This window comes from Bactrocera oleae, chromosome 6, assembly GCF_042242935.1.
Source record: "Bactrocera oleae isolate idBacOlea1 chromosome 6, idBacOlea1, whole genome shotgun sequence".
Classification (NCBI taxonomy): domain Eukaryota; kingdom Metazoa; phylum Arthropoda; class Insecta; order Diptera; family Tephritidae; genus Bactrocera; species Bactrocera oleae.
In genome coordinates this window covers 72,852,096-72,875,931 of record NC_091540.1, presented here as the reverse complement: position 1 = coordinate 72,875,931, position 23,836 = coordinate 72,852,096, and the positions used below count along the sequence as shown (strand labels likewise).

At 37.4% G+C, this 23,836-nt stretch overlaps 3 protein-coding genes across 5 annotated transcripts in view; all 3 read left to right on the top strand.

Annotated features, from left to right (window-relative positions):
• dpr10 (defective proboscis extension response 10) overlaps positions 1–7,422 on the top strand; it is a 134,385-nt gene extending 126,963 nt beyond the window's left edge. For both annotated transcript variants that reach the window (XM_036364034.2, XM_036364036.2), the window contains 3 exons: positions 1,790–1,917; positions 3,726–3,894; positions 4,925–7,422. In XM_036364034.2, coding sequence (XP_036219927.2) covers positions 1,790–1,917; positions 3,726–3,894; positions 4,925–5,442 — 815 coding nt within the window. In that variant the 3' untranslated portion in view covers positions 5,443–7,422. The remainder of the gene's footprint in view (positions 1–1,789; positions 1,918–3,725; positions 3,895–4,924) is intronic.
• Positions 7,423–9,870: 2,448 nt separating this feature from the next.
• On the top strand, positions 9,871–12,614 carry LOC106627375 (uncharacterized). 2 transcript variants are annotated; one of them, XM_014247467.3, is made up of 3 exons: positions 9,871–10,201; positions 11,193–11,365; positions 11,426–12,614. In XM_014247467.3, the coding sequence occupies exons 1-3, from the start codon at positions 9,979–9,981 to the stop codon at positions 12,551–12,553; spliced, it is 1,524 nt and encodes a 507-aa protein (XP_014102942.3). In that variant the 5' UTR covers positions 9,871–9,978; the 3' UTR covers positions 12,554–12,614. The 2 variants fall into 2 exon arrangements, with proteins under 2 accessions (XP_014102942.3, XP_036219930.2); XM_036364037.2 differs by lacking the exon at positions 9,871–10,201 and adding an exon at positions 10,388–10,487.
• A 3,273-nt stretch (positions 12,615–15,887) lies between these two features.
• On the top strand, positions 15,888–18,952 carry LOC106627423 (uncharacterized). The gene is made up of 3 exons (XM_014247522.3): positions 15,888–16,290; positions 16,599–16,780; positions 17,676–18,952. Exons 1-3 carry the CDS (start codon positions 16,197–16,199, stop codon positions 18,816–18,818), a joined length of 1,419 nt encoding a protein of 472 aa, XP_014102997.3. The 5' UTR covers positions 15,888–16,196; the 3' UTR covers positions 18,819–18,952.
• The last annotated feature ends 4,884 nt before the right edge of the window (positions 18,953–23,836 follow it).

The window sequence follows — 23,836 nt, the reverse complement described above, 5'->3', positions numbered from 1 at the left end:
GCAGGCATCATAAATAAAGTTGCGTATACGACGAGGCTACTCGCGGTGGCACACACAAAGTATATATTCGTTTTGCTTAAGGATTGCATAGTAGGAAACAGTTTTCTAAACAACGAAATTTTCAATGCTCAATACTGAAAGTCCCAAGGTGCTTGACGGCTGCACTATGTGGGGGCGCTTTTTACGTATAATAAAATGTATGTTATTAAATTTTATCAGGTTAATTAAAGCAATATCAGCAAGCGTACCGCTATCTGTTTAGTTAACGTAAGTATACGCTTGCTTAAATAATAACACTAGTCATGCATAATGGTAGGAAATGCAAGTTAAATATTTATGATCGAATTGCTATTAACCTGTGGGTGTGGTCGTTCGAAACAATATCGAACCAATTGGTTTGCAAGCGTCAGTAATTAAGTTCCGTTAAAAAACAAGAATATATGAATGAATATTTAGTTATGTGTGGAAGGTGCGTACTCATAAGTTGCTTTATTTCATTTAATTTTTTGGATTTTAATATGAACAATCGGTTACGAAGCTCCCCTTGTATTTGTATATATTGCATAAACAGCACACACTCAATTTTACCACCGATCACACAGAGAGTATAGATACACAGAGAGTGGTGATACATAAAAGCCGGCAGTAAAACGTTTATGTGTCAAAAGTAGTTATGTGAAACTATAAAACCGTTAGCATTTCGTTTAAACGGTACTAAGCGCAGACTATCCTTCGGTGGCGTAGTAAAATGTTAGTAATTGATGATAACTGTACAATAATGGTTATGAATGTTATATACAGTTTTATTATTGATTTCACAGACACAAACTGTCATAATTATAGTGACAGTCATGATTCCCGACTCACAGCTGCATTACGGGCCTTTCTGAGCCGGTTCTGTGAAATCCTTGGGGTTTTTGTTGTTATAAACTGAAAGTGTCGTGGATATATTTAACCAGAGCGGTATATAGTATTCAGTTTCAGGAGCCATCGTATATTGAAGCCAAAGGAATTAAATCTACACTTGTTTCAAACTTGGTCTTGGTACATAAAAATTAGTGTATCCTCCTCGAAGTGTACATAAGAACTAGTGAAATAATTTGCGATTCATGTTTCCCATTGCAAAAGCACAACTTCAGTGTTACAGAAGTAACGGAAGTTAGAAAGAAAGTAAATTTCAAGAAATCCTTAAATCCTCATCGATACACAGCATAAGCTGAATTGAACATTAATTTATACACACAGCCATATTAACCAACAGTTAAATAAAGTAAAATAACTGCATGCGAAATTCCCCATAATATCAGCTAACAATAACTTCCTTAAAGCTTTTTCGTTAATGCACAAGTACGAGCGTAAGAGCGGCAGACACATGTCTTCATAAACTACCAGCAACATATGCTGCTCACTCGACTTCATAAGTAATGCGCTTTATGCCAGTTCAAGGAATAATCGAAACTCTGTTGTTGTTGTTGTTACTGTTGTTATTGTTTTTATTATTGTTGTGCTGGAACTCTTACAAAACATCGCCAGTTGTTGTTGCTCTACTAAAATAGGCAATAGACTCTGCTGCTAACATCTGTTCATCTGCTAGACTACATAAATAAAATGTATCTGGTGTAGTGCCGAGGCAGACAACCAGAAACAGTGCTTGCAGCCTATAAGTACTTCGATACACACTAAAATACCTGTATTTTGCATGCATGCACAATAATCACTAACTCGAATATTAATTTGTCTTTCTCTTTATGGTATCATGCCTTCCCCCTCGCCCCTCAACCGTTAACAGTGCCAACGGCAAGCATACTGGGTGGTCCCGACTTATACGTGGATAAAGGGAGCACAATCAACCTGACTTGTGTAATCAAGTTCAGCCCCGAGCCACCGACGCACATTTTCTGGTATCATCAAGACAAGGTAAGTACCATACATTGCTCATATTTATATACACTTGTTTCACAAAACTAAAAACGTTTTTTGCGATTCTTAAACAAAGAGATAATAAATAATTAAAAATCTACAAAATTTATTGTCTACATGTTGGGCTTCCATGAACGCTTAATATGTTGCACGAGGCAAATGAACCCTTACGAAAGGCGAATTCAGCGGAGTTAATTAAGGAGCTTCACAAGAGCTTCAAGACGAGGCGAAGCATATTGCCGCATATTTACTTAACGCTCAATATTCGACGGGTTTTATGTTCGACACAAAATATTTGCCGAAAGTGGTGAATCGGTTCCTGTTCACACACACTCGCTCACATTGAACGCATAGTTTTCATGTTGGCACGCTACCAAAAAAATTTCACCAATAAATTATCGAGTTCAAGTACCGCACTGCCGGCGGAGCGCTAAAATAAAACCGTACAAAGCTTTGTAGCAGCGCGTGTTCGGCTGCGTGGGAACAAACATGTAACCAGTTTTAAGAACTTTTATCGCGGCAATTCTTTATCGAACATCACACATACCCAGTTCATTTATTATCGCCGAAGAGGACAGGAGCATGCAATGTGCACAGACGGTGCCTGTCGAACTCTTCAGAGCCGCGCTGTCGCAGTTGCCATCGAAGCCACCGTTTGAATGTGTGTTTATATACTTGTATATTTCATTCAACGAACGCCCACTTCCGTGTGCGAAAAATGCAGGAAAATCGTCGCCTGAGAGCTGGCGGTGATTTTCGTTTAAAATTGTATTAGTGGCAGCGTGGCAATTGATACGCGGCGACGCCTGCATGCTCAGGACATGAACGTTGAACGCCCGGAGCGTGCCTCAGATTTAACGAGCGTGCCACTTGCAATTGCCGCATGCAATGGAAGACATGAAGCAGCACTGAAACTTGAAAAGGGGTGCAAGTGGTTTGCGGGAGAATCAAGGAAATCTACTTTAAAAGCAGATCCCATCGTATTTGTTGTGCTGACTGAACCAAAAGCGAGAATAGAAATTCGAGTACAACATACACAACGAGGTATTTAAAAGAAAACAGCGCGAAAGTAAACGAAAACCAGTAGGGATGGGCTCAGTTTGGATGCGCCAAAATTTGTAACGGACTCATACCGGAATAGAATGAACAATTTGTACTGTATAAAGTCAACTATTTGTAGATTAAACGAAGACGTGCGAATTGAAAATAATATATGTAAATCTTACAAACCGGCTCAAATCGGTCAAGTCAACTTAGCCCTTATAAGGGGGATGGGCGTGGTTATCACCCAAATGTATCATGGAATAGCGAAACGAAATATTTCCACCCAGTTTTAATGACCATTTTCAGTTAGTAAACAACCGTCTAGAAGTGTTCGGGCGAATTATCCTGTGCAGCGAGTTGTACTTGGAATGAATTTTTGAAACCAAATGTATTTTGTTGTAAGCAAAACAAACCCCCGCCATGAAAATTAGGCTTCTGTTCGTGGATAAGCGTATAGGAGGAGTGGAAGAAAGAGACTTGCAACAATGCCGCAGCGAATGTAAAAGTGCTAAAATGCTTCCGAACGGTATTGATAATGTTTTTACGAGGGAAAAAGAGTTTTAGTTTTATATGCGAGAATTGAATTTCTCATTTTTACGACAAAACAAGCTCACTAACCCATTTACACATTTACTGATTTACATAAATACATTTATAGATACACCGGTGTCATTGCAAAGCATAAATATATATATATATACATGATGAAAATTCGTATTTATATACCATATATTGTTTATGCTTCCTTTTATCTTTTACAGGTTCTATCGGAAGAGACGTCTGGAGGTCGCATAAAATTCAAAACGATCAAATCTGAGGAAACCAAATCTATTTTACTAATCAATGATGCTGATCTACTAGATTCTGGCAAATATTCTTGCTACCCATCGAACACCGAGATAGCAAGCTTGCGGGTCCACGTGTTACAGGGTACGTACCCAAAGCGGTGAAGACATAGTTTCATATCTATAAATAAATATCAATCTCTGATTAAATGATGTTTAAAAATGCTTCTCCAAAATAGAACACACCTTCACTGAAACATTATTGGAAACATGACTAAAAGAAGAAATAGCGAGATCAGGCAGGAAGTTTTTAAATTTTATTATTTCATCTTTTACATTTATTTATACCAATTCCATTGTTACTTTTGGAAGTTTCTTCGTTTAATCTGTTTTGTAAAATTCCACACTGATACCCAAATCACATAACTTCATTTCGTAGCAGACTTATATTGCGTTCAAACTCTGGTTTATGATCTATAATAGTAGTTAAGGCAATGTTTAGTGAATTCTGAATTAAATTTGCATCTTTACTCATACGATTCATATCAAATTATGCAAGTTATATCTAAAACATTACCTAAAAGTGGAACTAAGGCACACATTTTTAGGTGGGATTGTCTTAACGCGCTATCGAACACACCACATTCTGATTTACAAGCAAAGTTTTGGGCGTAAAATACGAAATCAATTTTAAATGTTGAAGGTTTAGAAGAAGGGATTGCAGGAAATCCGCAGAAGGGTGTGTACATCTATTTATACACATACATACTTGTATACATATATATATTTAGGCAGATCATGCCGACTTGGCTTTTCTGCATGTTTAGCGTCGTTAATGCGAGCATTATGCCAGATGTTTCGTTTAGCATCCTTCAAAGCCCGGTAGCTTCAAGCCGTACACATTTACAAGTATGTTATGCAAGTACAGATATAAATATGTATACAAATGCGAAGTGACAAATTGGGTTTAACTTAAAGTCTTGCTGAGCTCAATGCTTGAGTCGTTTTACCAAGAGGGATTCTTGAATTGTTTATTCCTACTCTGAGAGTAGTTTTGTCAACCATTCGCGCATATATGGAGTCGCATATGTAAATTTGGATTTCTTTGCTAAATTCCACTGTACCCTACTTCGATTGTATTTGCCAGCAGTCTAACTGTTTTTATGCTTTTTCAGGTGAGCGACCAGAGGCGATGCAAACCAACTCGGCGCCCACTGCTCGACACAGCGCCGCCGCCCAGCCGACCAAGCTAATCAGCGCTTTAGTTGGCGCTTTCATTCTATTGCAAATATCAACATTTCTCTGCAAGAATGCCGGCCATATAACCGAACACAATAACAGAGATCAAAGCAGAAATCGTCCGCGTACAGTAGCGCTGAACCCACGCCGTGGCCCCGCACAGTGTCTGCCACTCCAGCAACAGCAACAGCAAAGGCCACAACCACAACATCGACAACAGCAACAACAGCATCCACAAATTGGCAGCAGCATTGTTGCGCTGCTTGCGATGGCGTTGTTGCATTGCAGCAATGTGACAACCGTTGACGGCTTAGCGGCGCCTTCCACCGAACAGCTGATGCAGCGCGGCATCGCTAGCGTTGGCCAACAACGACCAGACCAAATGCAACGTCAAAGCAGAGCGCAGACAGTGAACTTTGGCGCCCTTGTAAAAACGACATCAACTTCGCGGTGATAAACTAATCGAGAGGGAGGGGGCGAAGGCACCGCACGCCACAAACTCTAGAGAGGATGAGTAGGGCGCAGTAGGCTTGCTTGAGCCTCAGTCATTCATATGTATGTTGGCGTGCCTGTAATGGTGACTGGGCGAACTACTCTAAACAGTTCAAGTAGTGAAATTTATAAAACTTTGGTCGGCTAATTACAAAGTATGTATATATGCGCATGTGCGTATATTTTATCTATGTAGTAGAATTAGCCATGCTCAAAGTAAAGAAATACAAATCCATAAAACCATAAGTATTTGAGTAAGCTGCCGAACGCCGGGCGGTAATTAGGATGTAATGTCAGTAATGAAATAGTTTAATTAAAAGTTATCCAACTAAAAGTGTTTTGAAACGGTATAAAATACCTTTGAATAAGCATCTAACTAAATCTGTATAAAAAATTAGAACCATTTATAATTTGTTGCGAAGTAAGCAGTAACTAGCATTAAGTGTAGATATTGCTCGTAAGTGTGTATATATTTATACGATTTTATGGTTGTAAGAAGGCCGCGCTCTTCCGAACATTCAATGATTCAAATTTAAAAACTCATAAATCAAAATTAAGATAATTTTAACAATTTTTTCACTAACGGACCTCGCTTAATGTGGCTCTATTTATACTTTTGAAAATGTAAGGATTCTCCATGAGGATTCACCACGCCTCGCCCTCCTACTACTTTGTAGCCTATTCTTTTTTCTTCTGTCATGAGTGATCTGTTGAAAATTTTAAAGTGTTTGTCTTTTCTTTTAACAATTTAACATTCACAACATTCAATTCACTAGTTGTTGTGGTATCGTTATTGATGTCGACATCCGGTTCGTTTGACGTTAACGAAGTGTTCGGTATTCTTTGTGAAAGGAAGATCACAAATTGAGAAAACCGTTATAATTGAGACGGCAGTACTCGCGAGAGTGGGTTATGAAAGTCATTTAAACATGTTATTGGTCTACAATCTTAACGATTAATTTCAGTACATTTTTGAATCGGATGGAAAATTTTAAAACAATATAAATTAAAATTGACTAAAGGTAAAGGATGTTAGAGACTAAAACAACGAAGCGCAGAAAACGAAGGGTATGCCACAATGATCGCTTTGCTTTCAGTGTTTCACTCTAATGAAAATGGCGACTGTTGCGTGGCAATGCGTGAAAAGATGAGAGTTGCCCAACATTTTTCTTGGCTTCGCGTCTAAAACTTTTTATGTAAACGTACTTATAGGAAAGCATACATCGAACCTTTCTGTCAAAACAAATGTCTGGCACAAAGGGAAACAAAAGTTCTATGTGAAATGGCCATAAGAAAATAATGACGCTTTGTCACCCGAATATATTTCATTACAGCGACAAGTTTGCAGTTATCTTTAAATGCATTTATGAAAGTTTCCAATAAAATACAATATTTTTATTGAAAAAGTTATGAATTCAATCCGTTAACCCGTTAAAGCTATTTATCATATATCCATTGTAGTGTAGTTAAATATATATAAGTGTTTTTATACATATAGTATGCTACTATCCTTCTAGTTTCTAATAAGTAGTTGAATTCTCAACTGAGCAGGTTCTGTATATAAAAGTATTACTCAGAAACAGAATATTTTCCCAATATATGTAAATACATATATATATAACTGTAAGTACCTATAACAATATAGGTAAGTTAAAAATAAGCTACTATATTTAAAAAAGGACATGTGTAAAACTTATTACTTAGGACCTAGATATGTAGCTTAAGAGCTAGATATGTTCACTTGCTAAAATATGTTTATGAAGGGCGTATATGAAAACTGTTTATATGTATGTATATGTTAAGTAATAATAGATTCACTACATTAATGTAATAAACGAAAAAAATAATTACCTAACTGTAAATGTCTCATAGTTTTAAGAATAGACCGTAAGAGATATTGCAATGATGAATTCAAATAAAAATTAATCAATTAAAGTGAGAACTTTTGCTATTTACTTGTATATACATATATATGTGTATATATAATATATCGTGAAAAGCAGTGAGAAGAGAAAATGCATAACTATTTGTTAAAAGCATAATAGAACGGGAATAAATCTTATGTGGTTTGAATATACTTTGTTTTTGGTTAGCTAATCACTGGAGAGTCGCGAATCGAACAAATCAGAGTATCATACGAACGATGTCTTTTATAACTTGGTAATTCTACGTTTCGCGGAAAACAGCTTTTTGGTATCCGCTTAGTTTCAAGAAGTGTTCCTGCCCTACATTTCAATTTCAGACAATAAAATAAAGTAAAAAATATCTTACACTTGCGACAGTAAAACTTATACAAACCAACACTTTGAGGTACTACTATAAGAAAACAGTTACAACCCTTGATTCTTTGACAAGATGGCAATTATTATATTTTTTTAATTGAGCTGAGTGGGTGAACCACAGAATAATTTAAGGAACTCTTCAAGTCTTAAGTATTCTTCAACTCATCGTTTAGTAATAATTTTAAAATTCGCCATTTCTACAATTTTTTTTTCATATTTGCACGCGCTCATAATACTCGGTTAGCCCTTTCATTATGTTGACTGTAGCGTCATAGGGTTAAGGATTGGGTAGTAAACGGTATTATTGAACATATCAGTGATATTTTACTTTATTTACAGTTAAGCATGGAGTAATCTAATAATTAAAAAAATAAAGTAAAATATATTGCCAATATCATGATCATAAACTATCATAAATATATTTACACTCCAAGCTGTATATACATACATGAATGTCGTTGCTTACTCGCTGAGTAAGTCAAAAATAAAAACTTGATGGATTTTTAGAGAGTCTCATATCAGCATATTATATTTGTATGAATGGGTGTAAATGCAATGGCCCATTATAAAAAGTGATAAGTAGGCATGTTGAAGATATTAATTTACAACAAAAACGAAATTAAACAAATAAGGAAGTGCTAAGTTCGGATGTAAACGAACATTTTATACTCTCGCAAAGCAAATGGTATACTCGTTTGAGATTTCTTTGTGGATTGACCGATATTTTCGGTAGAAGGTCAACTATAGGCACTGGGGTCCACATATTTAGTACTTAGGACAATTTTTGGGCACAAGGTGGCATACTTTAATCGCATTATTCACGCAAAGTTTTACCCCGATATAATCATTGTTGCTTGATATGCATAGTAGAAAGTGAAAGAATTAGATGGAAATGAAAATGGTGTTATATGGGAAATAGGCGTGGTTGTAGTCCGATTTCGCCCATTTTCACAATATAACATAGAAATATGAAAAGAACGTTACGCACCCAGTTTGAAATCGGTTAAGCAGATCCCAAGATATCGGTTTTCACCTAAAAGTGGGCGGTGCCACGCCCACTTACTAATTTTGAACGCGGTTGATCTCATACCATCCCAGAGATAAAATTTAATGCCTCTGGCGTGTTTAGAACTTGGTTTATCGCGCTTTTAGTATTTTTTAACAGTACCGTTATATGGGGAGTGGGGGGGCTTGTCACCCGATTTTCCCCATTTTCACACCGTCAATAGAGGTGCTAAAAGCATTTGCTCCCAGTGAATTTGACTAGCTTTAGCGGTTTAGGAGATATGCACAATAAACTTATTAGGGGCGGGACCACGCCCACTTTTTAAAAAAATATTTAACTGCAGATGCCCCTCCCTAATGTGATCCTGTGTACAAAATAACAGTCTTGTATCTTATTGCGGAGCTTAGTTATGGCAATTTATTTATTTTTGATTAATGGCGTTTTGTGGGCGTGGCAGTGGTCCGATTACGCCCATCTGCAATACCAACCGTTTCACGGTACCAAGAACTATGTCTACCAGGTTTCATGAAAATATCTCAATTTTTACTCAAGTTAGAGCTTGCGCGGACGAACAGACAGTCACCCGGATTTCAACTCGTCTCTTCATCCTGATCATTTATATACATATAACCCTATATCTAACTCGATTAGTTTTAGGTGATACAAACAACCGTTAGGTGAACAAAACTATTATACTCTGTAGCAACAGGTTGCGAGAGTATAATAAGAAAAAAACGTTAACTTCGGTTGCACCGAAGCTGGGTATTATAGCTTCACATATACAAAGAACTTGATCCCGATTGTTCAGTTTGTATGGCAGCTTTATGTTATAGTGGTCCGATATCGGCCGTTTTGTTGAGCAGCTTCTTAGTGAGGAAACGAGAGGGGCGTATATATACAGACAGACAGACGGACATGGCTAAATCCACTCAGCTCATCATACTGAACATATTTACACTGTTCAGGGTATAAATATTTCAGGGATTGACAGTATAACATATGAGTATATATATTAGCAGATATCACTCAAACACGCACACATACTCTAAACATGTAAGCATATGACTCCACAGAGCTGGTATGCACGTACTGAGCTTCCACTTCGAGAAATCAGTACGAGCGCGACTATACGAGAAAGCGGTTGGCAAATAATTACATATTAACCCGTTTATTTTTAAATGAGTATAATAACAACAAGCTTTAAATAAATATGGAAAATCGTGGCTCATATCCGCCTGTCCAGACGGGTGGACAACCAACTTATGGTGCAATAGGAACTCAGCCCACTCCCGCTGCGATCCATGTAGAAGACCCTGTCCCAGCCACTGGTTTCGGCTACAGTCCGCAACCTCCCCAGCAAACTATACCGCCGACGGAAGGTTGGTTCGCACGCAACCAAGCCAATAAGCCGCAAATGAACTCAGCTGGAGCAGGTATACAAGTATACTTTTAATTAAGAGTGTTGATAGGAGCGAAAATTTGTCTTCGTCATTTCAATTCAAAGGCTTCTCTAATTCTGAGTGAAAAACGGGATCTATAAGTCTGCTATCATTTACAGCTTTGCAGAAATGAAATGCATTTACAATTTGTATGTGCTGTAAAGTTACGAGCACATTCTGTTTATGAAGACTGGTGTTGTTGCTTTTGGCGCTTAATTGTCGGTTGTTTTCGTTAAAAATAAACTGTGTCAGCATATTTATGGAGTTGGAATACTTGAAGGTCAGCGAAGCAACTATTTGATTGAAGATGTCCATAACGACGAATGTGGGAGCGAAGAATATTAAATGCAAAAACGACGAAGGGGAATTAGCATTGTAGACAAGTCGTTTGCACTATTTTCAGAAAGTGGAATACAAGTTATAATAATCTAAACCTTTTTATATACAAAATCAGTTTGTATATATGTCTCTTTTTTTTTAACACATTCGTTTCGTATGAGCACTTGAAGTTGCATAAAAGTGAACGCACCCAACAAACTCTCAACTTTCCTAATAATATAAACACGATTTTCCCAAATCTTTATAAACGTTTTACAGGTAACAAGTAAAAAGGGTGCTTTGCTTTAATTATATTCTGAAATCATCTTTGGTTTTACCAGATAAGACTATCTCTGAGATTTTTGGATTTTTTAATCGATTTCAAAAAGTCAGTTTCTTGATACTACATCGTGCGATATGCAAATCAAAACTATAGAATTTGCAGACTGAGTAATAATTTTTGCTTCTTCGAGAGTAGTGTTATTTATAAAGCGGTGTTTACAGGTTAGGACCAACCATTAAGGTCCAATAAACTGAATTTTAATTTTAGCGAAACTTTTCCTTCTTCCACATTTTCTTCAAGGCTCGTTTTACATAAAATTACTTGTTTTGCTGTTCTTACAGTCTTGTGTCCAGATTTTAATAATCTAATCCCGTCAATTTTCAGCTCTATTCGTTTTAGTTACGGGCGGCATGAACATCGCTTGGAGCTGTGGCTTTGACAATGTGCAGAACTTCACAACAGATACCCATATCTTGATATGTTGGTATGTCGCCGCAATTTTTGGAGCTTCAGTCTCAGCATTTATTACTAACCGTGTATTAAAGAAGCTCATTTATGTCAGGTCAACACAAACGCAAGGAATTGGGCTTATTAACAATGTCTCTTTTCCCTTTTAGATATTCTCAGCGTTTTTGATTTTGATCGGGGGTATATTCTTCGTGACATTGGCAGATAAATACGGTGGGATTGCTACCGCCCGTTATTTAAATGGCTTCGCTGTGGGCCTTGTGTTCGTGCCAATGATTGTGCTGATTGGCGAAGAGGTAAACAGTGAAAGGCGCGGCTTGGGCGCCGGAATCCTTGAATCAGGCAGTATCGCTCTCGGAATATTCCTCCAAATTGTATTCGCGGCCTCTTTCAGTCATACCACATCATCTTCCAATAATTCATTTGGAACCACGCAACTACATGGTGTCATCGCTATCATCTACGCCGTGCTAACGTTTGTTATGTCGTACTTCTTTGTAGTCGAATCACCGGTTCACCATTTGATGCATAATAACGAGCATGAGGCTATCGATTGCTTGCGACGTTTGCAGCGTCCGTTCGTTGTAACACAGGAAACATATCAGCGCTTGGAGGAGCATAAACGTTACATTGAAGCCAGCGACCCGAATGGCGATAAAGGCATACCAGCACTAGTAAAGCTTTGCTTACATCGCGGCCTGGTTGCTCTCTCATTCTCGCCAGCCATTACTGCAGCACTTTTATGGGCTTCTACAGTATATGCGGAACAATTCGTCACGTGGCCTTGGCTAATATACGGTTTGTTTTTGTGGCTAGGTACCTGCATAGCAGCCGTCAGCCTGGACTCAGTTGGCCGCAAGAAGACACTTCTTATCGGCGCACTTTTAAGCGGTATCTTGGCGATCGCCATTGGCGTCATTTACAATGACTTCTTCAACTTCTTCTCCTCATCCAAAATGGGAGCTGTACTGTATATGCTCTTCGTGTTGGGACTGTTTGCGAGCTTCGTTAATAGCGCGTCCTCAGCATATTTGACGGAAGCATTTCCGCTGCACTTGAAACCCTACTACATTGCTCTACCCTTCATCGTGGAGATGTTCGTATTACTTATTATCAGCGCATGCACGCCAGATAAAGACGGCTTGGCTACATACTTCATTACATTTGGTGTTTTTTATTTGGCGTTCTTCATTTTAGGCTTCTTCTGTCTACCAGAGACTAAGCAAGTTTCATTGCAAGAAGCTCAAAGTAAATTCAGAAACATTTTCACTAGATAAGTGTCATTCGATCACGGTATTATTGCATTGTGAATAAAGTACTTGATTTCGCTGCTTTAAAGTGTTTTTTGGAGTTATTTTCAACATGATTAAAAAATCATAGAAATAGTAAGGTATTCAAATATAAATTTAGTTAAAGAGTCCAATAAAACGGCACAGAATGTCATTCATTTCACGAAATTTAAAGGAAAAACTCTATTAAAAATAAGGAAGACGATGGATATGAGCTACAGCACAGTCATGTGCCATATATGTATAATATCTATATTATGTATATGTTATACCTATATACATATAAACATAAATTCATTTAACTATATGAATATAGATATATATATATATATATATATATGAACTCTCGAGTTCACGGATGAGTTGAAAACAAACCGACATGCATACCTTTTGTGGGCGACATCTTTCGGGGATAGCTGCAATTCATTAAAAAAGCTTTACAACCAAGGCACAAACCAGAGAACTATATCATGTATTTTACCAGAGAACGTAAATGAATTCATTTACGTTCTCTGCTTTAAGGATGGTCGAGAAACCGTCGAACACATGCCTCGTTCCGGTCGTCGTGCGAGTGTTAGAGAGATAGCACGTAAGCTAAACATCGGCCGTGAAGCAGCTTGTTTGATTTTGACCGATAATTTGGGCATAAGACGCGTCAATGCTCAGCTTGTTCCAAAAGAGTTGAAATTTTTGCAAAAAGAACGCACCGAGCTGTAGTTGTGAACGATTTTAATACCAAAAACTCGTCCAATATCGTCGATCAACCACCGCATTCACGGGATTTGGCCTCATGTGACTTTTTTTTTTTTTGTTTCCAAAATTCAAGTTATCACTTCGTGGAGCCCGTTTCGACTAGATTAAGGCCGTAAATGAAAATTCGCAGAGGAAACTGAAGGCGATGCCGGACAGCGCCTACAAGGCATGTTTCGACGATTAGAAAAAGAGGTGGCATATGTCGCTTCAGAAGGAGCATATTTTGAAGGCGACAAAATAAATATTGATGCAGATTAAAAATGTTTCGTTTTATTTACAATTTTCGAAAACATTCTGGTCACAATGTATGCATGTCAATTTCTATTGCTACAAAATTAGTTAAAAATTTGCTTAACAGAACGGAGATCTGCGAACGCAGTAAATAGCCTCGCTATAATACACAGAAAAAAAGATCTTTACAAATAACAAATAATCTAAGAGCATGTGTAACTTAATAGAGTTGCTCTATGATAATAAATAAAAGCGGTTTCAATTGGTAAATGCAAATAATGATTGATTTTGTGACTCATTAGGGTACATAAAGGAGATTAGTAGGGCCTTTCAAGTGTGTTGTATGCAAAATATTTAGACACCTTTCATTTTTTTCAAAACGAATCTCACACATTTTAACCTTCGCCCAAAAAGACAAAAAATACAAATTTCCATAAAAACTCTAAAGAACACAGCTTACTAAATTTGCTTGAAAGCCGTGAATTCTTTCAGCGCACAGCAGCTAAAAAAACGATAAATAAACATTTACCATGTTTACAATAAAAGCAATAATAGCGGACAGCAACAATACATCACCAAGAGGCAGTGGATTAGTAAATAAAAACCAGCAAAGAGCCGCATAAAGGCGAACATCACGGAATCCACCAATTGTGGTACTTTAAGATTAAACTAAATTTTGTAAATTAGTACTAAGTAACATTCGAGTAATAAAGGCTGTACTGAAAAATAAATAATATAATACTCTATTATTGAATGCACTCCTTATAATTTTTCTAAGCGAGCTCCTTAAATCAAGTTGTCCTGCACACTAAGGCTTGGTCTTACAATTAAGAGAATTTAGATGAAGCAAATATATGGTAAATCTTTTTATATTTATTTTAAGTTTTTAAAAAAGCTTGCTTATTGCCAATTTTTATTTTTTTTCAATTTTTTTTTACTTAATCCTTTCGAATGTTGGGTTCTGCCAGAAGTTCGTAATATCATTAAGCCACATCACTTAAATATAATTTGCTCCACACACAAACACATAATCGCTCGTAACATCAATCAAAGCCTTTGCTTTGTTTTCGTTATCTTTTTCACCAAGAACTGTTTATTTATTAATTGCTGATAACTACTACCGTCCACGCACGCCACACTGACAACTCACCCTCAGGTGTTATCTCAGATATTATACCAAATTATCCATTGCAGAAAATGTATTCAATTAACCATATTCAAATAAACAAATGTTAGCTTCTACTGCACCGAAGTTATTATACCCTTCACAGGTGTAGGCAATCGTAGAAACAATATGTATAACTAAGTCTGAAAACGTAACCGGTCAATGGTTTGCATCAAACGTGTTGTTAGCTCCTTCTACTCACGACCTTCACGCCCAATTAAGGCTACTTAACAAAGAAAAAAAGACATTTTATGAAGATTTTGTATCTTTATTTTGATCGATATCGTGAATATATCTTGTTAAATAAAAAGTTTGCTATGCAAAAACTTGATTTTGATCGATCAATTTGTATGGCATGTTAAAGTGGTTCGATATAGGCGGTTCCGACAAATGAGCAGCTTTTTGGAAAAACAGTACAGTATGCAAACTTTCAGATTGATAACTTAAAAACGACGGATCAGTCGCGTATATACAGACGGACATGGCTAAACCGACTCAACCTCCTTATACTTATACTTTTTAACGTCTTCGAGGTTTTCTTCTAGGCTTTCAAACTTCGTGGCAAACTAAATATAACCTGTTCATTCATCATTAATCAAAAAATTCAAAAAGAGTTCTCATAATATATATGTGTATCCTAGAATAGAATTTTTACGGAGTTTAAAACGCCAGTATTATTTCTTTGATTAGAAGTTAAAGCCAAAAATATTTCAACAATTTTAATTTTAATATATTTTAGCTATCAATTGTAAGTATTAACTTGAATTATATGGCATACCTTAAGATCCTATTTGCTTTATTAAATTAAGAGCTTTAGCATGTGTAAGAAATGCGACTGCGAGTGGCTATAACATAGTTGGTTGTGGTTCGATTTCCACTTTTCTAACTACTTATTAAAATCTGTTATTTGTGTGGTATTTTACCTAACCAAGCATTTGTATTTTTCGAGCACCAAAATCTCTCCAGAAGTGTGACAGAGCTCTTCAGTACTCTATTAATATAAGCAATTACACGGCCTGCGGTTTCTCAACGACGATGTGTTTTAGTATATAGTATTATTATCTTATCGCTGATAAATATTGACGTTCGATAATATTGACTGCTATGCACACATATGTATGTCCATACTTTCGTTCAAATAAATGTTGGTATTAGCGAGCTTTGATATCAGCAATCGCTTTTTTGGCGTTACAAACCAGTCGCGAATCAGTCGAACAGGCATTGAACCAACTAAACGATCATCCGCTGAGTGACTATCGCAGCCAAACTTAGACTGCATGGTAAGAGTCCGAACCAATCCGTCGCAGATCTAATAGCAGTCACCAGAATGGCAGTTTTCGATAAGTACACATCCGAGGTGTTGCAAACTAAATAAATAAAATTCATCAAAATAAAGACGTGATCTATCAAAGTAGCAGCAGGTGAAAAGCAGTTCGAAGTTAAAGTGTAAAGCAAAAAATCAACACAAACAATTCATACGTGATGCCCTTGCCGCCCAGCATCGAAGAGCAGGGCAAACAATCATGGCTGCGTATGCTCTACCGCTATCGATTTCAATTTCAGGCAATGGCTTCAGGTGAGTTTTGGTTGCGTGCACTGTTCTAGTATTGAGTGTCGGCCAAAAAGCTTTGATCTTACAACAAATTCGGGTATTCGAAAGTGCATCCATATGGAGAACATTAAGATAAATTATTAAAATTTATTGAAACTGTAAATCTTTTGAGCAAATCCTATCGTTTCGAAGCAGTCTGTGACAGCACAAAATCTATGTGGGACACAAATCCCAGTTGAGCTTCAAAAGGTTTCTTAAATAAAAATGAACAACATATTTTTAACATTAATTTCGAAAAATATTTGTTATAAACTTTTGTATTCATCTTACAGCGTCTGCTATTTTCTTCGCTGGTGGCTTGAAGCTGGCTTGGTGTATATTTGAAAAGCCAGTGAGCGATCCGCAGAAGCTTATCAATACCCACCTGCTGACGATCGCATGGTTTGTTGGCGTAGCTGCAGGAGCAATTATGGCAAGTGGATTCGTACAACGCGTTAGCAAGAATATATCACATGTATGTACCTAAATACACCTACACAATTCAAATGGCTTACGAGGAATAATATTCCGCATTTAGTTCCCACAATTCTGGTTTGGAAAACAACCCAGGGCTAATTAAATTCGGCTCTATCAGAAATACTAACCATTCATTTTGAAAAATGTAACTTAATTGGCGATAAGCTTACCGTTATCAAATTCAAATACAATATAGGAACCTATTTTGCTTTCTTTAGTTACCTCTACGAGTATATTGCCAACCTTTCATTATCAGCAATCCATCATGTATGGCTCAGAATAGTAAACTTTGTCGATAAACTATAAAAAACAATTTTGAAATACTATTATTTGACTTAAAGGCTGTACAAAATGGTTTTAAGTGATTCCTGCTCGTTAGATAAAGAATATTTAAGTCACTGTACCAAACTTTTTTATTAAACGAATTATTATTTCGTTAACGCACAACACAACATACGTTGAAATCATCCAGGATAGCGCCAAAGGTAGCCATAGAAGAAATAGTAGTGAACAGCTTTTAAGGCCAAAGAATATGATATATTGTGCGCGACGTCAGTCTTGTAACGGGTTCAGTCAAACAGTTAAGTCCTGAAAATGTGGGTGTGACCGTAGAGAAAATCGATTGAAAGTACTGGTAAATTACACATACTGAGTCGTTTATCTGAATGTATTGAATGCGTTATCTGTATCACTTTTCCACTTGATATAAATATTACTTACCAATAATGCTACCTAAGTAGGCCCTAATCAATTTAATACCCAGTAAGAGCTTTTGAATCAATCAAAATACCTCAACGTTTTAGCAATTTGCATATGAACCACTGTCGATATTTGCTAGCGAACTGTCTATTTACTATTTGCCTTATCGCTTGCCGCTTTTGTTATCTTTTCAGTGCACCAGCGGCACACTCCTTCTGCTTGGTGGCCTGCTCTTCGCCTGCATACCCACCTCGTTTGCCAGCATACTGTGCGGTTGCCTATTGGAAGGCTGCGCTTATGGCATCAATCAAGTACAAGGCCTCGTGACAGCCGGGGAGGTAGCACACAAGGACATTCGCGGCTTATTGGTGTCCAGTGAGCGCGTTTTCCTTTGGCTGGGCATCTGTCTGCAGCTGTTTTGCACGCGACTGTGGTTTCTATACGAGCCCGCAAAGGGCTATCCGCTGCACCTAAATCAATTACACGGCATTGTGGTAATCTTGGTGGCACTGTGTGCGTTCGCCTGCAACACCCTCTACCGCTTCGAATCGCCGCTGCTGCTGCAGATGAAAAAGCGTGACTTAGCCGCCACATATGTGATGAAGCGACTCCAGAACGCCAGTTACCCCAGCGCTGGGTTAACACAAAAGCATGAGGAGTGCAAACAGATGCTGGAGCATGATGCGGGCCAGACGGCGCGGAAGACCAACTCGTATCCGCTACTCAAGGTGCTCTTACTGCGTTGTTATGGCATCGTTTCGCTGTCGTTGCCCGTCAATCGCACATTTGTCACCGCAAGTATGACGGGCTTGAATTGCACCATAAACTGTGTTTATCTCTTGTCTCTTTGCGGTGTGCTCGGCAGCGTTTTGGGCGCTTTGTGCGTAGACAAATATGGGCGTCGAAGGATCGCTGTTATTTGCCTACTTTTCTCTGGGACTTGCGCGTTTCTCTTGGCTAGCGTGCTGCAGTATATCTACGTGCATATTTCTTTGGTTTTACTGACGCACCTGACATTCGAATTGGTCGTCTATCTGATGTGGTGTTATCAGGCTTTCATATGCGCTGGCGTTTCGATGGTCAGCAGTGTTTATATGTCAGAAGCATTTACCGTTTCTGCGAAGGCGTGCTGCTTGGCGGTGGTGGTGGTGTGCGAACAATCCCTGCAAATTGTTCTGGCTTTGCTAGTATTTTACATGGATTTCAACGAACCGCTCTTTTTCTTCATCATAGGGGCGCTGGGCATGCTCCTGGGCATACTAGCTTTATTCACTTTGCCTGAAACTATGAAAATATCGCTTTACGAATGCCTTCTAAAGTTCAACAAAGTTCCTTAATAGATTTAAGTTAGCTTCATACCTGAAATCGAATTTATGTAAGCTTGAGCTTTCTAATTACTTTAGCAGATAATTTAGTTAAATAATTTAGAAATACGTTTATTGCAAAAAACTTAAGTTCTTTAAATAAAACAGAAAGTGAAGCGAAAATTCCCGGCTGTTTCAATCCCAATAATTTAAGGTCGAAGTTAATGAAAAAGGAGTTTTAAGAGCAAGGATCCAGTCATTTTGATTAGAATGAGTAAGCTTAGTTTGCCAAAAGCACGTTCAACTCACCATGAACAACAATTTCCAAAAAAAAAAATAAAATAAAAAAATTGTTTAGTACACATTAAATGCGTCTAATGCCATAATTCCCCGGTTTGATAAAGCTTGAGGCTTAAAGTCCACAATTAATTTAGAACTAGGAACTCGGCCAAAATCTTTAATGTTTTTGACAGTTTGAAAATGTCGATTAAAAATAAATTAATTTAATTTATAATACATTAACTACGTACTTAAGTAGGAACTCGGTAAGAATAACAGAAAGTCCGGCAAAGCAATTTAAAACAGTCAATCAAATAACGGGAAAAAGTATTTATCTTTGGGAATATTGAAAACTTAACAGTATTTTTCTGTATGGCCTTGAGTAAAAGCCCCACCGAAGCTTAACTAAATAGGGGGCAAGTAAAATGAATTTACCTTTGGGAACAGTAAAAAAATCGTAGGCTTTTGGTGAACAAGCTAAACCTAGGAAATTGTAATTATGGTAAGTATTTGGTGTTTAGAAAATAAAGCTGCTCATTGGGGAGAAATGGATGTGTCCATAGATTTACAGAGACAGTGGGACAGAAAGATAGACCAACGGACATGGCTTTATTGGCTCAGCTCGTTTACAAGGAATCCGGCATTCAAATATGCTCTGTTCAGGGTTAATATATCGGTTGATATTTTTGGAAATCTTTGCAAAAGGAAGTAGGAAGGACTAAATTTTGTTTGTTTTTTTTTGTTTTTCGTTTTTCATAAATAAAAATTAAGAGAGCTCATATCCATAAAGATAACATCTCCATTTTTTGAAGCATTAAGGTTAACTTTTTTCAATCTTACATACAGTTTTACTTTGCAATAAGGTAGACAAAGATATATACATATGTAAACGAGTGTTTGTGGCTTGCGCGAAAGATGAAAAATTCACTCGAGTGAGTTAATCTAATGATGTGGAAAATTTAAAAATATCGATACGAATTTTCATATGAGTTGAAGAGTATGTGCATGCCGCATACATATATACTTATGTACGTATATACATATGTGTCGGAGTGTTGCTAGCGATTTGCGGATGGAAATTTGGTGGAACAAGTCTTGAAGTGGATGTAAATAGTTATATAGCGATAATAAAATGCTCGCACGTCAGGGTGGCGTGGTGGCGTGGTGGCACCACCAACCCATAAGTACACAGAATTGCTATGTGTGGGTGTGAGTGTGCGCTTTGAGCGAATTGAGATGTCAAAGTTGAAATAGCGTCTTATTTCATACCACTTTTTCTAATAAGAGATATTTACATGAAAATAATAAACCAATTTATACACGTTTCAAAGCTCAAAACGCCTTCATTCCGTCTTAACTTTGGGGTCATCTCTTCGACAACAACATCAATGCCAAATTTCTATCTCAAATGTCGTGAAAGTATTACCAGCATTTCGTCTCAGACTTTATAGGACCCCCCCCCAAACGAAACGCTCTGAGTTGGTGTTGAGTTCGGAGTCCTCTTCGTTTGAGGGGGGGGGGCCATGTGAAGCAGACCATTTGAAAAAGAGTTGTGTTTTCAATTGGCTCAAACATTCGCACCATAGCCGTTGGGGGAGGCATAAATACTTGGTCTGCAAAAGTAAATTTTAAGTTTTTAAAGCAAAGCTGCTTAAAACTTTGGCAACAAAATTATGAGCATTTAGTTAATTTGATTTTATTTGTTTGACACAAGTGACACAGTTACAATTGGAAATAATAATTTTGCTATATACGTATTTTTACTGCAAATATATTATATAGGCAAGTGTTAGTACGAACAGGCAACACTTTTGCCGTGCCATTTTTGAGATAAATGCATTTGAAGTTAGTGTTTTAATTGGGCCTACTATGCAACGAACGGGAATAAGTACAATAATTATTTAAATTATATATTTATTAGTTAAAGCTTTGTGCTTCGTGAGCACTGGCATACTATGTATGTACTTGCATATGTGTGTAGGGAAACAAACTTCCACTCATAAAAAGAGACAGAAGCAACAAGCGGCATTTTCAAAGAACCTTGCAATGAGTGAACCTCAGTTTTTTAAGTATCTTAGAAACCAATAACAAGAGATGAGTTCACAAAGACTAATTGAAACTTCTGTGTTTATATGCAGCAATAACTGATGCTAAGCAATTTGGCACTTTTAGTGAAGCGAATTTCAATAAGGCTTAAGAAACTTCATGAGAAACATCACGCAAAGCAGAATAGCACATTTACACTTTAATGAAAAGTAAACGAAATCCAACTACAAAAACAGTAAGGAAATAAACACGTTCAAAACTTTGCCAAAATTTGCGAATGCAAACGGAAACAGCAATTCTAGCAACAGCTAGCCTGAAGGCAGCCAAGCAACTGTAAGTGGGCAAATATTTATTTCTGTCAGTGCCAGTCTCCTTACAGCTCCAAGAGTAGCCGTTGAAATTCTGCGTGCAAAATTTAATTTCGTCCAAACAAAAACAAAGTCACTCTTATTCTGCCGTTGACCTCTGGGAACCTCTTAAAGTTGGTTGAACGCTACTTTCGCCACGAGCACAGAAAACCGCAGCACAACGGCTAGGGAATGCCACATCTGGGTGCATTAAAGGGTTTGTAAGCGAGTGCTGAAGTTTTAGCCATTTTCACAGCCGCACTTCTCTACACTATCTAACTGATTCAACAGGTGATTGATTCATCCATCGGTGGTTAAGTGATTCACGCCAATGTTGCTGTTGCGCGGTTACTTAGCACCAAAACTGCAGACAAGGAGAAAGGGGAGCGGTCAATGACAACTGTATTACAAATGCGTAAAAATTAGACAAACCAAATGTTTGTGAGTTCCTGAAATGTATTAAATTTTAAAAAGGGGCGAACTTGTAAATCCGCTCTAAAATTCTTTTTCAATTGTAGCCCAACGCGCAAACTACTATAACGTATACCCCTAACTGTACTTTAACACCACCTATTTGCTCATCGCCTTAGAATGGCGCATTGTCGTGTTGCAATATTTACATATCTAAATTGTGCACCATGGCGTATGAGTTACAAACGTAAACAGCAAACCTCCTTCTCCTTCTTCTTGATGTAGAAGCCCTGGAAGCACTTAGAATAAATATTTAAAAGTAATTGGGCAATTTATGGATTGCAGTCTTTACAAGTATATATAAATGCCGTTAGCGCAAATGCTGACATTTTTGAAATCATTCTAAATAATTGAATAATTGGAAGCGGAAGCTCATAAAATCTTCGTTGCAAACCCCGCAACTTAAATTTCAAAATAAAATGTAAACTTAAGTATATTTAGTTTCTAAATGCAATTTCAATAGCAAAGTTCATTGTGATCTGTCAAATGCATTCCGTGAAACCAAACCAAGAAAAATTCGACAAAGTCACCTTTGCAACCCAAACGGGTCATACTCTTAATCTCAGCTTTCAACAGCTCCGTTTGTACACATTTTGAAATTTTTGACTTGGTCAAGCACATAAGCATATTTGTGAGCCGGTTGCAAATGGCACAGCAAAATAAGTTTTTGTTTTAGAGTTTCGCAAAATTTAGGCCGGAAGTCTGTGATGCAACTGTAAATTAAGCAAATCATGTAAAAGAAGGCGCATTTCTTTGGCCGTGCCACAAACATGACTATTTTAGAAGCTATCACAAAATGCTTTCGATAACTGACTACAGATATCGATCATCGATAATATGTTAAAGTGAAAACATCTCAAAGCTGGAAAAGCTGGTAATACAAAGACACTAATTATATAATACATTAAACCTCTCTGAGAGTGGGTTGTTCACCTACATTTATTACAAGGGAACTACTCGCCCTACGTTACAGTTTGTACTCCCTGAAGGCAAAGCGTCGAAATTGACCTTTCTTTTTATTTCTGTTTGACTACGAATCAACTTTGTCGCGACGGTTCTGCTTTATTTCCGCTTTGGCATAATAAACGTCTATGTTACGCGTATTTTTGTTGTTGCTACAGAAGTTGCAAACTGCCTCTTCGCGTTCATATACGGTGTATAATGCGAATCTCTTCGCGAAAACAACAGTTACGTTCCGCATTGTCGACATTTGCTATCTGTTTTCTTTGCAGCGCTTTCGAGTTGTTGCTGTTTGTTGTTGCACTACGCTGTTTCGCAGTATGAAGTAAATTATTTTGTCATGTGTCTATAGTTGTATTTTTCGTCTTCGCGCAACCATAAAAATTGTTGTTGTTGTGAATATACATTTGAATGTAATTTTTTTTTAGTATTTTACTTTTTGCTCGTCTCCCTCCACCTTTCCCCATATAGGCTTACCATTCTTTATTTTATATATTATATATTGGTCAAGTAAAAAGTTCGTTCGTTTTTATCTAAGAGATGGCGTTATTGTCCGTAGTACTAGTTTTACGTGTCGCAAAGTCAAATGGTATACTCGTTTGAGATTTCTTTGTGGATTGACCGATATTTTCGGTAGAAGGTCAACTATAGGCACTGGGGTCCACATATTCAGTACTTAGGGGCTTGAACGTTTTGGTTCGATTTAGACAATTTTTGATCACGAGGTGGCACACTCTAAACGTATTATTCACGCAAAGTTTTACCCCGATATAATCATTTTTGCTTGATATGCATAGTGGAAAGTGAAAGAATCAGATGGAATTGAAAATGGTGTTATATGGGAAATAGGCGTGGTTGAAGTCCGATTTCGTCCATTTTCCAACATAGATATTAAAAGGAGGTTATGCACCGAATTTTGTTGAAATCGGTTAAGCAGATCCCAAGATA